Below are 18,234 nucleotides of genomic sequence, written 5' to 3'. Positions count from 1 at the left end.
ATTGTGTGTGTGTGTGTGTGTGTGTGTGTGTGTGTGTGTGTGTGTGTGTGTGTGTGTGTGTGTGTGTGTGTGTGTGTGTACTCCACATGTGACAATGATTTGATCCACCGTTATTCTACTGGCCTGACCTAGCTATATTCTATTTATAACATCATTTATATCATTATAACATCATCACTTATTAAAAACACAACACTTTGTAAACAAAATTAAGGACATTTCACTTGAAAAAAGTGACGTATTAGTCAGTTTTGACATCTCTACCCTTTTCACAAATGTTCCAATCAGTGACACAATTCTTCTTTTACAGGACAAATTTCCACCTGATATCACAGTACTCTTTACTCATATACTATGTTCTGGCTATTTTGTGTGACAAAATATGTTTTACCAGCCATGGGCTTAACATTATTCCTCCCCAATTGCTAACATATATTCCTCCCCAATTGCTTTCAAGCAACATGCTCTAGATTCCTTTACTTTAAAACTCAAAGTCTTGCTTAGACACATTGATGATATTTTTGTTTTCTGATTCCATGGCTGCCAAATATTAGACACGTTCTTCAGCTACCTAAACAAACAACACAAACACAAAGAATTGAAATTGAAAGTCAGAACACACTTCCTTTTCTAGATACACTTGTCACATATCTTCCTTCCAGTAGTCTTTCCTTCACTGTTTACTGTTAGCCTACACATACTGGCCAATGTATACACATAAACTCTTCCCACCACCCAAAAAAGATGTAATTAACACATTAAAAAATAGGGCTTTAAAGATTTGCTCCAGTGAACATGAATTAAAAGTTATCAGCAATACCTTCCTGAAAAATGGCTATAGCAGAAATACTATTGACAAGACTCCACTGAAAAACAAAAATAAACTAGACTACAATAAAACTATAGCCATTCCATACATTTAAAGGGATATCAGATAAAATAAACAGAATACTACGGAAATATTACCTTAATGTCACTTTTAAACCTCTTGCAAAATTAAAGAAGTTATTCAACTCATCCAAGGATCCACTGGCCCACCCTGGAGTATACCATATTCAATGCACCTGTAATTTCCCCTATGTAGGTGAAACAGGATGCACAATTCCAATAATAAAAAAAAAAAAAAAAAAGAACATAAACGGCTCATTAAATTTGATAGCTGTGGTAAATCTGGCCTTTCTGATCATGCTGTGAATACTTTACATAGAATTGACTGAAAAGGCACCTGTTCTTTACATCACATCCAAATGTAGTATGTCTTCAAATTTAAAGAGACCAGTGAAATTCTTATCAACCACCCTTATCTTGGGTGGTTGATGGTAGTCTAAAAATCCCAAGAATATGGATGCACATATTCTACCCAGATAACCTTTTGGTCTAAGAGTTAATTGTAATTAGAACTATAGTAATCTAGTAATCTTTTGCTGTATTAAAAGTATTAATATGAATTTGTTCTCTGATGATGATATAAATAGGATATAGCTTTAATGCAGTTTTTTCATTAGAGGTCAGGACAGTAGAATAATGGCTGATCAAATCATTGTCACTTTGGCATACTATTTGAAATGTAGTATAGCTTGTCTTTGTATATTTATATATATATATATATATGTGTGTGTGTGTGTACTCCAGATGATGACCTTAATATGAATGTCGAAACATCAGGAAAATGAAGTAATTATTCCTAACATGGTTGTAGTCTCCATAATTTACTGAAATGAATAGTGATCACCATGTAACATTAAAGGAAAGGCCAGCAGCAGATTTTAATCTGCTGCTGTTCTTAAAATTCAGCCTAATTTGAGCAAATACGACTGCATAAAGATTCCCAAAATATGAAAAACACTAATACTTTGAGATCTGTTTACATCCTAGGCCACCAACTGTTGTCCATAGAGGACGTCCCACCTAGTTAGGACTCTAGTCTTTCGTTCATGTATTTCAATTCGTTTTGTGCTCCTTTGTGTGTGTGTTGTAAGTTTTATTTTATAGCATGATGATGTCTCTGTAACTGACATGAAATATTGGAAGCATTAAATACTGTTTATAATCATTTCCTAGTACTGTTTTGCTCCATTAGACTTTTATCATCTGTTTTTTCGAGCACTTACACTTTAACACATGGATATATTGTCTCAGTTTGAACACTGCTTGTATACAACTATAGTTTAGTGTTTTGGACTGATTTCTCTCTATTTTTCAAAGAAGTTTATTCAGTTGTCCTCCTACACCAACTTTGCTAATTCTGTTGTCTATTTCTCTACTTAATTTGCTATCTTTACTAAAAATTGTGCATCATAAATAGTAGAAATGTTAAACTTGATTTATAGGTTTCTCCATGTGAGTTGATTATCAGTGTTCATGCCTATTTTCAGGGTCTTTGTCTTTTTATTGCTTGATTTTCATACCAAATTTGTTTAGTTATGGAAGCCTGTAGACCTGTACTAGATTTATTTAAGAATTTGACTTCATCTGTGTAAAATAGAGCTGATATTAACATCTCTGGTTTTGATATTAGGTTTAATGCCCCTTTCCTTGATAATGTGATGGATAACAGTGGCGATTGTATATACCCTTGTCTTACACTCAGTTTTACATCAAATCATTTTCTTATACTATTGTCAATTCTAACTACTGACTTATAACTCAAATATACACATTCTCTGTTGTTTGATATAATGTGCCCTTTATATTATATTATTTTAGCATTTTGAATTCTAGCCTATTTTTTTTTTTTTCAAATCTACAAAACTTAAATACAGGTTCTTGTTATATTTCCATGATTTCTCAACTATTTTCCTTAAAGTGAAAATCTGATCATCTGAACAACCTCTAGCCTTAAGCTATCTTGTTTTTCTCCGACTTTCTTTTCCAAATGATTTCTTAGCGACTTCTCAGGTATGCTTGTATAAATCTTATTTGAAACTCTTGAAAGTATGGAAATTCCTCTATAATTCACACATTCAGTTTTACTTCCTTTTTTTTCTTTTATAGATGGAACTATGTGAGATCTATTATTCCAATTACCAGTAATATGACCTTCTAAATCAAGCCTTCTGAATTATGCTGTGCAGCTACTATGACACATTTTATAATTATATTTTTGCGCATTTCTTGTTAGATAATGTCTACTCTAGCTACCTTTCTACATTTCAGATGTCTGATAGCTTTTTCTGCCTCAAGTACTGATATGTACTCCTGACTTCATTCATCTTTAATATTATCTGTCATTATTTGATCACTTCATGTTTTATTTAGCAAACTTTCAGAGTAATTATGACATGTAGAATATCTTTATCTTCAGTTTTCATTCATCTTTGATTCCTTTCATAGTAGTCTTGCCTCTATTTCTAAGCTTTTCAATAGCCTCCAGAACATTTTGCCACCTTTGTAATATTTATCTTCTATATTCTTACCAAAGTCTTTCCTTGACTTTTGTCTGATGTTACCCATTGTTCTGCTTTCTTACATATTTCTCTATATCCTCTCAGAGTATATGTTGACTTGCTTACTAGGAAGTTACGATATGATTTTTTCTTTTCTGTGACTGCATCTTAAACTTCCTACTTCTACCACCATATAGTTCTCATTTTCTTTCCTTCCAGACAACTTTGTCACACACCTCCTTACCTAAATTAATCAGTTTTTTTTTTCCCTTTGGAGTCTGTAAATTTGGTTGTTTTCAAACTGTAATCTTTGAATAGTATGTGTTTTCACACTTTACACACTTTTCTTTTCAGTATGATATTCAGTTTTATCTTGCTCAAAACTAAATGGAGATTACTTCCCCCTTTCAAATCTCATGTATACATTTGGGTCTAGAACCTACTTAAAGATATCACTGTGAGTGGTAATAACATAGTAGATGAGACTTTTTTATTGTTTTATATCTTCTCTCCATATGAATTTGTGCACAGCTTGGTATTTTGTGTTATTATTAGCTTTGTTCTTTTTTTTCCAAATTTTTCAAAGATTTTGCTGTATTTTGATATTCATTGCTAAGTCTTTTATGGCTAAATTTGATTAGTGCTCACAGCTATCTTTCTAGAAGGCAATAGTTTTTATGAGGAATTTTTATGTTGTTACTGGAGACTCTTCAGCAGGATGAAAGTGCATGCTATATAAACCTAGACATTTGATTCTCGATAACAAATGTACATTAGTGTTCTTCTAGGAAGACACTTGCTAGTCTTCTAGTTTGGCTAGAAGACTAGCAAGCAAATAGAAGAGTGGCTAAAGTAAAAGTAATTGGACATACATAGAACATGCACTGTATCCTAAGTCTCATTCCATATTTGGAAATTTATATAACTTTTGCATAAGCTTTTTATTATTGTTATTATTATTCTTTAATTTTCATAATTTTGGAAATAGTCTTTCAAACTACATGGTAATTGACAGAGTGCGTAGTAATCATTGTAGCCCAGCTGTACATAATGAAGGCTTGCCAATGTTAAGAAGTATTATGAACATGCCTTTTATTCTTAAATATTTGTAGATTTTATTTATATCCTCTGTAAAGTTTATTTTCCATTATGGTATAATTAAAAAATGAAGCTGAAAATATTTTGATTTTTTATCACCTTAACTTAATTACATCTTTAGTAGTCTTGTTCAAACTACCAGGACTCTTCGTTTAAGAAGAAATCTAGTCAAGCTCTCACTGTATAGGCATTTTACAAACACATTAATATTTGCTGTTTTAGGTAAATATGCCTTTAATATTTGAATCCTTTAACTTATACAGGTATACTTTACTATTATTTGTTCAATGTTATTTATTCAGTAGAATGTTAAGAATTGCATAATTCAGAAGAAGTAGATATGCATGTCGAATTAATAAATAATTCTGAGATCCTCTGTAGCTCAATCTGCATAGACAAAGCCCTATGGTCGGAAAGACCTGGTTCAATTCCCATCCATGATGTGAGGAACCTTTATCTGGTCTCTTTCAACTAAAGGTGAGTTAGCTGGTCTCATATGGAGGTGGAAGTTTTTTTTTCCCCTCCTGGTAACTCAGGTTTACATCCCTCAAAACCAGGCAAACTGGCCCCTTGAACACACACTCACATCCACAGACATAAATATATCCCTCCCCCCAATGTCAGGCTTTGCGATAAGCCGGTTGAGATCGCTTCAAGTCGCATCATGTAAAATAGCCAACTCTGCACCAAGCAGGATATAACACGAGGAAGAAGAAAAAGAAGAAGAATGTAATTTTGTTTTGGAAATTATATATTGCAGCATAATACCATTTCCATTCATACAATGAAAATATTTTTAAAGTTTTAGGAATTTTTTTTTTTTTTTACATGGAACAAAATAATAAAGTTATACTTATGCACTAATGATGACATGGAATCTGCTACGCCTGAGATAATCCTTATGCAACTTACATCTGGGTTGCCATCAGTGTAATAAGTATTTTGCTGGTACCTTTTTTGCCAATCATGTTAATACATTATAAATGTATGTAAACATGCAAATTTATAAAATAATATTTAATACAATACACTCAGCTTTCAACCTAACAAACTTGTAACTTTGCTATAGCAAATTTCCTTTAACATTATCATTGATGCATTGAAACTGACCAGGACTTTTTGTAGTTACATTAAATCATTTTGCTATAGCTATATTTGCTTTAGTGAGAACAAGCTTTTGGTAAAAGTATGATAAAAATCACAAATTGCAATATCAGAAAGATGATGTATGGTGTGAACATGGAAAAATTAAGCTGATGCTCTGTATAGCTATAGTATGGGAAATCTACCTCTACTAGTATTGGTGTTTTAATTAGAAATTAATAACATATTTGACCTGAGAAGTATATTATACTCCATTGATATTATTGATGGAACAATTGGCAGAGGCATAGAAACATTTTGGCATTGTGTAGTTGCCATGGGTCCCAGTGGCAGTAGCAATATATTTTACCAGTTATTGAAAATGTGACACTATAAAAGGAACTTAGCTACAACTTTGTCAAATACATTAAAAACCTAGCTACATTGCTGAGTTGATAATGATAGCAGGCAATGAATTGATTGAAAAATTTATTGTATATGAATTGATTGAACTGCAAAATTTTAAGTTGAAACATGAAACAGTAGTATCTCTTTTTTTCTTTTCTTTTTTTTTCTTCGCAGCCTGTACGTAAATATTAATGCTACATCATAAATAAAATATTCTCTAAAACAGTCTACTGAGAAAGTTTTTATTAAAAAATGTATAATGGCTCAGTGTATTGTTAATACTCTTAAAAAATTTTATGGTGAATTATAATTATCTGTTGTACTCCATATCCAACATTATTCAGGAAACAATTTAAAACTCCCATACATGTGCCCCTATTTAGGAACTTCTGATTTTATAGTAATAACATAAGTGAATATGTAATGATAATATTCAAAGACATTACCATTACTTTCTGTCATGTACCCTCTAGGGTGTAGAGATACAATGGTAGATCACTACAATTAAAATTTTATTACTAGTTTTTTGTTACTACTTTGCTTCTAAATTCTTTTATTTTTCAGGTCTCTAGCATAGTCTGCTGTTATTTTTATCTTTTCCAGACATTTTATTTCTTTTATCAATCTTTTTAAACAAGGATTTATATTTTGATTTTATCCTTTACCCAAGCATAGGCACATAATGTAACTTCACAACTAGGCTACTTCTGTATAGAGGCAGATGACTTCTCATTAGATTTCCCTGATCTCTCATAATGCAGAATACTTCCTTTCAGATGTCTATTGATTTGCATTATGGGAGTGATAAAAATTTAGACAGGTTTCAATCTTTGTTGAAGTCTCATTCAGTGGAAACTTGACTCATGGAGATGCTAAGAGGAAAGTCAATAAACAAAAAATTACATGATAACCACAGTAATTAACTTTAATAAGAAAGTACTGATATTTCTTACTGAAAATAACAGTACATCATCAGTGCATAGAAATAAGCAAATCAACGAAACGGGAATACAAGGTACATACAACAATCAGTTTACCAATTAAAAATGGTTGCTGCGTGCTAGAGATTAATATATTAATAAATAATATTAATATTTGTATTAAAACTATTTTTGACTGTTACATAAAATGAGAATCTCCCAAACTTTTGAGAGAGAGATTCAGATTTGGCCAATGTAAAAGGGCTTCACAACTGTCTTTGAAAAGGCATTCACATTTAAAACTGCTTCTATGGAGAAGACGAGCTTCATCCCACTGGATACTGTGTTTAGTGTCAATACTATGTTGTACCAGACCAGACTCTTAAGGTTTCATGTATTCAATATAATATTGATGTTCATTAATTCTTTTTTTTCCCACAGAATGACCTGTCTGCTCAGATTACATTTGCAAGATGTCTGGTAAATGCCAGCTAATTATAGAGGTGACAGCTTGTCTTTTATAGATGGCAACAGATGAGAAATTTTGTTGATAGGAAAATATATGGGAATAAGGTGATACTTCTTTGAAATTCTACCAATAGGTTCAGAGATACCAGAAATATTATAATAAATTTAGTTTAATCCTTTATCCAAGTGTAAGCAAACAAAGTTTGCACCTGAAGCATCTTCAAGACTGAGACAATTCGTGGTAAAGGTGGACCAAGCTCTCATCACTACTTGTTAGTATCTCCCATAATGCAAAGCACATCTCCTTGCAGACATGTATAATGCTATGCATTAAGGGAAGGGCCACTACCCAGACCGGTTTTGACCTTTATTGAGATCTCATCAGTGGGCATATGACTTCTCCATTACTTCCACCGTAGTATCACCACCTCTGAGTCTGGCTCCCACTGATGAGACCTCAATAAAGGTCGAAACCAATCTGGGTAGTGGCCCTTCCCTTAATACATAGCATTATACATGTCTGCAAGGAGATGTGCTTTGCATTATGGGAGATACTAAGACAACTAGTGATGAGAACTTGGTCCACCTTTACCACGAGTTGCCTCAGTTCTGAAGATACTTCAGGCTCAAACTTTGTTTGCTTACACTTGGATAAAGGATTAAACATAAATTATTATTGTCTAACCAAGTGGGGAAAAACTTCCAATACCAGGAATATAAGGGATTGGAACATAGGAGTCAATTATCTGCTGGATTTGACCAGGGTTGTAACCATTAAATTCCACTAAAGTTTTGATAGTGAGAAGTTCTTGTTGTAAGCTTGAGGGAGAGGAGCACACATTATGTGCTCTATTAATTAAAAACTTGATAACACCAATCTTTTGAGAGGCGTGATGAGCAAACTTTCTTTTGATGAATGTATCTCCCATTAAAGGTAGGTTTTCAATAAGCATTGGTTAATTAATAAATTACCATGGGCTGTGCATATAAGAAGGATGTCCAAGAATGGTAAACTACCAGCCTTTTCTTTTTCTATGGTGAATTGAATGCATGGATAAAGGCTATTGATCTGTTGTAGGAAAGTGGTAAGTTTATTTACAGAATGAGGCCAAACAACAAAAACATCATCAACATAACGAAACCAATGAGAGGGTTGGGGATGAATGGATGAGAACAAGGTATCTTCCGAATGATTCAAAAAATGGTTTGCCATAGGTGGAGACAGACCTGTGGCAGTGCCTTCAACTTGTCTATCGATCTTGTTTTTCCAGCTGAAATATCCTGATTCTGTAACAAATTCAGTAATCCTCGCAATATCAGGAGGAAAACCATTATATAGTAAATTAATAGTGTCAGGTAACGGAATGTTGGCAAAGAGAGAAACAATGTCAAAGCTATCCTTTCTTTTAGGCTTGCACGGTGATCCGAATGCATTTTTGGAAATTATGGAGACAACTACTGTGTTTGAATAAAAAACTTTAGTTTAATATTACTAAAAAATTTTTTTACAATTCGACGTTTCAACCTTTATGTCAAGGTCATCTTCTGGAGCGTACAAATATACACAGGAAACAAGCTATACTACAATCATACTGGTTCGTTAAAGACACTGACTAACCGCTATCACAATTGTTGGCCTGACCTCTGGTGAAAAAAAAATAAAAATAAAAATATACATCAACGCTAGAGTCCTATTATTTGTGTTGTCTACTATATACATATATTAACATCATTCCATCCAGTTGGAGTGGAATGGTTTCTAATGCTAGCGGATTGGCTGGGGTCCTGACTTATGTTGAATCTTTCATATTAGGTTGGCTGAATGTGTGCCATCCAGATCCTTGGAATTTTCATACCATCTTTATTGTTGATATTTGGGTGGTTTATTAGGATTTTGCAGGATTCTTTAAATTTTCTTTCGTACCATGTTTTTGTGCGGTGTAAGGAGCAGGTGCTTTTCCAGTTGATTTGGTGTAAGGTGTTAAGTGCATGGTCTGAGAGGCCTGCTTCACCATAATGGTTATATTTAATGTGTCTAATGTGTTCTTTCTTGCGTATAGGGATTGTCCGTCCTGTTTCCCCAATGTACGGTAAGTTACAGGTGCAGTGGATGCAATAGACTCCAGGATGTGCTAATGGGAGGAGAGGATCCTTAGAGGAGCTGAATATGGTTTTAAGTTTAGTGGGTGGTTTAAAGGTGGCATTGAGGTTATAATGTTGTAGGATTCTGTTGATTTTTTTCTTTTTTCCGATAACCCTTTAATGTATGGGATGGCTATGGTTTTACTGTAATCTAGATTCGTTTTATACCACTTAATCAATATACCACTTAATCCCAGTAGAGTCTTGTTTTCATTTTTTACCCAAGCATGGGCATGTGAAGTAACTTCATAATTAGGCTTTTTTTTTTTTTTTTTTTTTTTTTTATATTGATCCCATACACAAGAGGTCAAGATACCTGTAAGCACATCAGTGCCATGTGATGTGGAATAAGTATCAGATGTATAGTAGATTGTAGAGACAAAGCAGGATGGCTGTTAATTCTGGAGCACAATGTTTGAGAACAATAGGAGAGATGCCATCAGGACCAGAAGACTTTTTAGTATCCAATTTTTTTTTAGTAGTTTCCTGATTTCTTCTTGTCAAAAAACAAAAGAAAGCATGTGGCACTTTGATTCCAGTATGGTTGGAGGTGATTTCCTTTGGTCAGCATTGTAGGAGTTTGAGGAAAAGAGTAATTCCAGGAGATCAGCTTTATCTTTGGATGATGTAACAGTGATGCCATCAGGATGAGAGGGGTGGAAGTGCAGGAGAGCAGAAGTTGCATCCAATGGCCTTAGTGAGGGACCAGAAGACACAGCTTCCATTTGAACAACAGGCAAGTATTTTGTTGTTGGCCTTTATGAAATCAGATTTGGATCTGCTGATGACTTATTTGCATGTGTTACATGCTTTGGTGTAGGCAGAGCATGAAATTAAAGTTCTTGAAGTGTGAGCCACTTGCAGTAAGCTGTATTTTTTTCGACTGCTTTGGTACACTTTTGGTTGAATCAAGGCTTGGAAAGCAGATGAGGATTATGCCTTAAATTGAAGATGAAGGTCATCTTGCCAGTGAGAAAAATTTCTGTAACTCATTCACAGCAGGTGTTAGGGTAGATGAGTAACAGTAGTCAGACCAAGGAAAGGAGGAGAGTAGAAATTCCAGAAGTCATCCCAGTTGGCTTCTTTGTGGTGCCAGAGGACATGTTGTTGAGAGTGGTGGTGGGGGGGCATTCTGTAAAACAGGAGGTGTGTACGATATTGTTACCCGAGTTGTCAAGAGGAGAGGTGACCTGTATGGTATATTGGGAAAGAAAACTGGTCAAAATGAGATCCAGAGTATTTGGAGAGGGAATTGGATTATCAGGAATTTGAGTAGGTAGGTGTACAATTTATGCTGTCTTTACTTATGGCAATGACTTCTGCTTCATTGCTGTCATTGTTTGTAGTAGCCTTCGTAAGTTTAATCTTGATTAGCTGGATATATGGTGGGGATGCGTAATGAGAAAGACAGACCCTCGGACATAACTTCCATAACCAGTGTCCATACCATGACATGGTCTTCACAGTGTCCCTCAACATACTACTATTTGGATTCCCTTTCCAGGCATGACCTGGCAGGGTATGTGGCAATGGGATAATACACCTGTTGACTGGGAAGCCTTCTGACTCATTACTGACAGGTTCAGGCCTGTACACTAACTGGCAGCTGGTCTGCATCACCACCACTGTTTTAACTGTGGTGGTGGTGCAGTTTGATGTACTCTCAAAATTGAGGAGGTTGCTATCTAAGTATGTTTGTCATGGCTTTAAAGGATATCACTCACACTGCATGGAGAATTGAAGGGGGAAACAGAAACCAGAATCCCTGCTCTGAGACCAAATATGGCATGTACCACCTCAGACCTCTAATAAGCTAACTGGTGGTATTTCACTAGATGATGAAGAACATCTACTGTCTAGACCAGGGATCGGCACAGTGGTAGATATCGACCCCTGGGGGTCGATGTGACTATCCAAGGGGGGGGTCGATTAATGTCCAGGGATCAAAAAGGGAGTCAATAAATACCAAAAACGATTTTGAGTAACACCTAGAAAACATGCAACGCCAACTAGCTGATCAGCTGAGCCAATGAGGGAGAAGCACACGCTTTCCGATGAAGACATCTAGAACAGAGACAATCAGTGCTGGTACGCATTTATCACCCATAGCTATCGGAGTGGTGTACTGTGATCTGATAACTTAGAATTTACTATGTAATTTTTTTTTAAAGTTATAGTGCCCATAATAGTGGCCCCCCTTCTTACTATCAGGAGCCACCATAATGGTGGCCCCTGATAGTAAGAAGTGCCGACAGTATTCGCAAGGGTATTTAAAATTTGGAATTATATCATCATTTACCAAAGAAACAATGAAAAGGGTGAAGGAATTATTATTTTTAAATTGAGAAATTTTATTATTGATATCATTTATTTAACATATTGGGGAGTCGATGATGGATCAAGGATTCCATGAAGGGGTCGATGGTCTAAAAAGTTTGCCGATCCCTGGTCTAGACTATTTCTGTATGGGAGGGTAGATGATTTCACATCAGATTACCTTAGTATTTCGTTCCTCTTAGCCATATAGAATTTGTGTAATCATGAGAAACAAATCATGAGAAACTAAACTAACTTCATGTAATCATGAAGTTAGTTTAGTTTCTCATGATTTGATCAAGGATAAAAACAAGAAAATAATATATTGTTAAGTATAATTTACTTTGTAATCAAGCAAAATATCTTCATACAACTGTTTCTCATCTGGAGTATATTAATAATATGGTGATACACTGGGTTGCTTAAGGGTCAAAGAGATAACTGAGAGGAGTTCTCCACATAACCTTTAAAGAATGCAGAGCACCAATTAGAACTTCTGATGTAATGTCCATTCTCACCTTTATGTGGTGCACCCTGTTAGTATATATCTCCACTGGATTATAGAATGAATGAGGATGGACTGGCAATTTGGATTTTAGCGAACCAAATTGTATTGTATTAGCTTAAACCAGAAACAAACATGATGGTACAACATGTCAGAATTTCGTGTTGATTTTCATTTTGTGAGGTTTACCATTGGTCACATGGGTCGCACATTTCTGTGCAGTGTTTGAATTCTCTTTCCCATGGTGGCTATTAGTAGTACTTGATTTTCAACCAATATATTTCTTTTTGACCACATTTCTTCTCCATTTTGACATTTTTCTTCCAATAATTAATGTTGTTAATGGCTGTTGGCCAAAGGTAAGATATCATCAGGCCTGTAAATGACAGAGAGAACGTGCCTTTGAGTTTTGTTATTCACTCTCATTAGAATGAGTGTTATTTACACTCATCAGCGTATTGCAGATTGCTTTTTACCAAGCAGAGGAAGTTTGTTCTTTCTCTCCATATGTTTGTGGGCTTAAAGTGGTGAATGACACCTAGTAGTTTTCCTAGGGTCAAAGTGTATTGTTCAGCAAGCTTGCTAATGTTATCATTTAGCCTGGCATCTATTATCAAGTGTCATGAACTGATGACATAGTGAGGTTGCAAAGCTTGCTGGTATTTGTTTTGAGCATAGTGACAAGATTATTGTGAATCACTTTGAACTTTCTTTCTTTCTATTCAGTTATTATTAACACTAGACCTCCAAGAAGTCAAAAGACTCATTATAGCAGGTAAACATCCAACCACAAAAATCATCAAACCATTACCTTAAACTTGTTCACAGTTTTTACACTCACCAATCTCTTGAGCATGATGACTTCTTGAGGCCCCCCCCCATTCATAAGGCTCTGCAAATTGCACTCTCTCAATCTCTCTTCATATCCCAGATTCCAAAGATTCAACATGACTTAATGAATCCTCCCTGGATTCATTAAAACGAAGATCTGCACACGGTAGTCCATATATGGACTAATCATGGCTTTATACAAGAGAACCATAACCTCTTTGCTCTATATGTTAACGTCCTCCTCCTCATCATTGCCATAATCTGTTGTGATATCCTCAATTTCAACAGTGTGATCTATAAACTTCGTCTCTCTGTCTTCCAGGTCTTTTATCTCTTCCACCTGCTTCAGAATTTTCCCAGTTAATTGTATATTCTACATCCCATTCTTGCCTACCAAATTTCAAGACCTTACACCTTTGAACTGAAGTTCCATTCACTTGCCCACTCATACAGTATTCAAATCCTCCTCTAAGGCTATACTGCTTTTCTTCTCATTATTCTTCCCAATTTAGCATCATCTGCAAATAGTGCATATCTCCTCGTAAACCTGTTCCAGTATACAAGTAAAATGACAATGTCCCCAAAACAGACCCTTGCAGCACATCACTGATGACTTTCCTCTTTCAGGATATTGTGCCCCTATACATAATTTATGATACCTATCTGACAGCCAATCACCTATCCAACTCACTAATCTGCTATCTAATTTCTTCTGTTCCAGTTTAGTTATCAACTTGTCAAGTGGCAGTCTATCAAAAGCCTTTGGAAAATCTAAGTATACCACTGTATACATATACACATCTTCCTTATCCAGTACATTCATCACCTTGTTGTAATGCATAAGTAAATTACTAAAACATGACTTCTCTTTAACAGACCCATGCTGACCATTACAGAGAATGCTGCTATTATCAATGTAATTCTGAATCTAACTCTTACCAACTTCTCCAACACACAGATTGGCCTATAATTTGTAGCCTCAGTCTTATCCCCCTTTCATGGAGTACAATTTTATCTCCTTTTCATTTCTTTCGAACTCCACCTGTTAAACAGGCATGCCAAGGGTACCATTTACTCGCTGGAGTATTCCATTAAGACATGCATTGATATATTTTCAAGTGTGATAAGCATGACAAGGTGCTGTTTCAGAAACTTTGAGAGTTTAAAAATGGTTTAAGTGATGAGAGGCACAAAGGAGAAGAGTGGTAATAGCAAATGAGGTAATAGTGAGAATGTGTCCGGAATATGTAGATGCATGAAATATGTTTGAGGATAGAAGAGAGTTATATGCAAGGGATGGATTGCATTTGAATACAGAGGGATTCAGACATTTGGAGAGATTGTTGTTTTCTGGGCAAGTGAGTCAAGACAGGAAAACTATAATTGCACAGGTGGAATGTAGCAGGGATGGCCTCATGTGGAGATAGTAGCTTCAGAAATGAGAGGGTGTACACTGTATTACAGAGCCAGGTAAAGTATGAAGGGAGTAATAGTGGCTATAAGAATGCTGGAAATGCATTGGTTTTTATACAAATGCTAGAAGCATTAGAAATAAAAGGAATGAGTTTGTGGCAATGATTGACTCAGCCTCTCCAAAGGTTTTTGGTATCAATGAAACTTGGTTAACTGAGGAGGATGTTCTAACAGTGATAGAAATCAAAGGATATAGCATATTTTGGCAAGATAGAGAGAATAGCTATGGTGGCGGAATTTTATTCATCATAAGAGATGAATTGTGCCCTCTCAGGACATGCGATGTTTATATGACAAGATATTTAGTGTGATGTTGATGCAAACCAGGGAATATAACTGGTGATGAACAGGAAATGTTTAGGCAAATAAGTTTGGCAAGTGCAAAGCAAGGGATCACTATGGGGAATTTCAACTATAGTGATATATAAACTGGATTGGACAGATGGCAGCGATAATTTGGGGATTTTTCTAGAGACAACTGTCTTAGGCGGCATGTGGTGAAGGGAACACGAGGATTTGGTCATAGCATCAGAGGATCTTTTTGTGACTGAGATGTCATACTTACTCCCCCACCCCACCCCCATTAGTGAGAGTTGGAGGGTGAATAGGTACATGGAGGTATCAAAACAAAGATTTTATGTGGAATTGTAAGGAAGGCAACTATCATAGACTTAGAAACCAACTTGCAGCAGTGCAGTGGATAAAGAAATTTGAAAGAAGAGAGGTCATTAGTGCATGGGAGATACTTAAGAAAAATTTGCTGACAGCAATTGTTGAAGAAAAAGGGATTATGGAGGATGTATAAAGACAGAGGTAAAGAACGGTTGCATGAGGAATATAGTGCTCAGGCTCTATGAAATTGTAAAGAGAGAAAAATTGGAATATGAGAGGACACTGGCATTGCAATCCAAAGAGAATCCCAAGATGTTTTTTCACTATGTGGCGAGTAGGAGGAAAAATGAAAGTGGATGGATCACCTTCTGGATGGAAACAGGAATTAGGTGACCAAAGCAAATGACATAGTTGAAGTATTTAATGATCACCTTATTATAGTGTTTCATCCTGGTACAACAGAAGGATAATGAGTGATGAGGTGAAGGAGCAGGATGTATTCCAAATACTCAGTACACTAAATGTTAATAAGACATGGGGCCAGGCCTAAATGAAATCTGACCATGTGTTTTACAAGATTGTGCCATGGAAATAACTGTGTCATTAACTTGGCTGTTTAATGAATGTCTTGCAATGGGGAGAGGTTCCTGAAGAGTGAAAGGAAGGTAAGATAGTATAAAATTGCAGAAAGGTGACAGTAGAATGGAGGTATCAAACTATAGGCCTGTTTGTATTTCTTCTCTAGTTAATATTTTGAAGAAATTGGTAGGAGCTCATATGCAGAATTGGATAGATGAGGTCAATATTATTTAACTTGGAATTAAAGAAATACTATATTGTGCAATATTGCTTTAATTTGCAGTTCCAGATATCAATATCAATTTATTGTTTGGTCTCTCTTTCCAATTAGGAAACTGACATTCACTCATGCTGCATTGTTCATCACTTCTGTTCTCCTTCCTCTTTGTAATTGGAGGCAACCAATTATAAAGTTAAGTGACTGCTGAAGTTTTTAAGTTACTTTTGATTTTAATGTTACATAAATTAAATTACATAGAAGAAAACCAGCATATATTTATAATAGGGCAGATTTCTGGCAAGTGGAAGGAGGGTAAGATAATACCATTGCATAAGGGTGATGGTAGAATGGAGGTATCAAAGTATAGGCCTGTTTGTATTTCTTCTGTGGTTGCGATTTAGGAGAAATTTGCAAGAACTCGTATACAGAATTGTACAGATGACAGTAATATTATTTATGCAAGCCAGATTTGTTAAAGGGTGCTCTTGTTTTAGTAATCTGGTTATATTTTACAATAGAGTAACAAAAGTAGTGGTGAAGTTAAGGCATACACTGTCTTTTTTTTTTTTTTTCTAAGGAATTTGACAAGGTGCCACATGACAAGTTGATTTTTAAGATGCATCGTATGGGTTTGAATATCAGGTTAGCAGATTGGATTGGTGATTTGCTCTTTGATAGATTTCAGACAGTTGTATATGGGAAGCAGTATCAGGGAGTAGAAAGGTTACAAGCAAAGTTCCACAGGGTTTGATCCTGGGACCATTATTATTCAATCTTTATATCAATGATATTTGTCACAGAACTTACAGGGAAATGCTCAGTTGTTTGTGGATGATTTGAAGTTTGGGAGGGATATTAATAATAGTGCTAATGTTTTGGCTCTTTGACAGAATTTGATTAATCTGGGAAGGTGGGCAGACAAATTGGGATATCAGTTCAATACAACTAAATGTAAGATTTTGAAATTTAGGATCCATAGATGGGATACTTCATGCACACTTAGTAGGGTTATATTGGAGGAAGCAAAGGATCTTGGGAGGATTGTGGATAAAGATTTGAAGTTCTGAGGACATATTATTAACATCTGACCTCCATGGAGTCAGAGATTCATTGTGGGAGGTACACACTATTACAGGATCTAACAGATAGGCTTAGGTGTTGACTGTTATTCATGAATTAATTTTTTAACGATATTAACAACACCAAACAATTTAATCAAAAGATGTTTTATTAACTGCTTATATTTTGCTGAATTTCAAATCAGCATCATCAGAGCACAACACACTTGTATACACGTGACAGTGAGTAAGTAAAACAATAAAATTGCAGTGTACAAAAGATCTAAAGTCCTATTTATGACGCCCTCTAATGCTGAAGGGAAAAAAAAAATCATTACAGCTATGCGGGAGTTGCTCTTAGGATGACAGTCTCCCAAATCAAATTTTTGGCAAATTAATGCAACCATACTTGTTCAGGTTAGGAGAATTCAAGCCATTGCTGACTCAAAAAATAATCTTTCAGATCTGCAACAACTCCTAAATAGCGCATTCATTTTCTTCCATCAAATCCTGTGTGAAGGAGTGTCCAAAGCATGGTCTGCCAGTCCTGACTTGCCACCGGTCTGGGTAGTGGCCCTTCCCTTAATGTATAGCATTATACATGTCTGCAAGGAGATGTGCTTTTCTTTATGGGAGATACTTAGGCAAATGATGAGAACTTATACCACCTTTACCATGAGTTTCCCCAGTCCTGAAGATACTTCAGGTGCAAACTTTGTTTGCTTACACTTGGATAAAGGATTAAACTAAATATATAATTTATAGTAATAATAGCGAATGTATTTTTTATGTTCTTCCAGGCAGATGTTAACTGATCTTCCTGTTTGGCCATAGTAAGCCAAGTCACAGTCACAGGGAACTTCATACATTCCTGGGTGTGCTAAAGGGTGAAGTTTATCCTTAGGTGAGTGGATCAAAGTTGCTAGTTTTACATGCGGTTTGAAAGTGGCGCAAAGGCCATGTTTCATCAGTACTTTGGCTATCTTTTCTGATGTACCTCTGACATAGGGAATAGAGATGGTCATGTTGTGTTCCTGTGTATTAGGAGAGAGAGGATTTTTTTTCCCCAACATTAGAGGGTGCCATAAATAGGACTTCAAATCTTTTGTACACTGCAGTTTTATTGTTTTACTTA

The 18,234-nt window shown here is 35.4% G+C and overlaps 1 protein-coding gene across 2 annotated transcripts in view; it reads left to right on the top strand.

Annotated features, from left to right (window-relative positions):
- The window catches only part of LOC150105074 (Golgi-pH regulating cation channel), a 450,265-nt gene that overhangs the window by 308,325 nt on the left and 123,706 nt on the right, over positions 1–18,234 (top strand). For both annotated transcript variants that reach the window (XM_090395474.1, XM_090395473.1), the window contains exon 16: positions 4,600–4,706. In XM_090395474.1, coding sequence (XP_090251600.1) covers positions 4,600–4,706 — 107 coding nt within the window. The remainder of the gene's footprint in view (positions 1–4,599; positions 4,707–18,234) is intronic.

This window comes from Typopeltis vanoorti, chromosome 7 (genome assembly GCF_054136105.1).
Source record: "Typopeltis vanoorti isolate ZY-2024b chromosome 7, IOZ_Tvanoo_1.0, whole genome shotgun sequence".
NCBI classification, from domain to species: domain Eukaryota; kingdom Metazoa; phylum Arthropoda; class Arachnida; order Uropygi; family Thelyphonidae; genus Typopeltis; species Typopeltis vanoorti.
The sequence above is the reverse complement of the archived record's forward strand: the minus strand, read 5'-3'. Positions and strand labels throughout refer to the sequence as shown.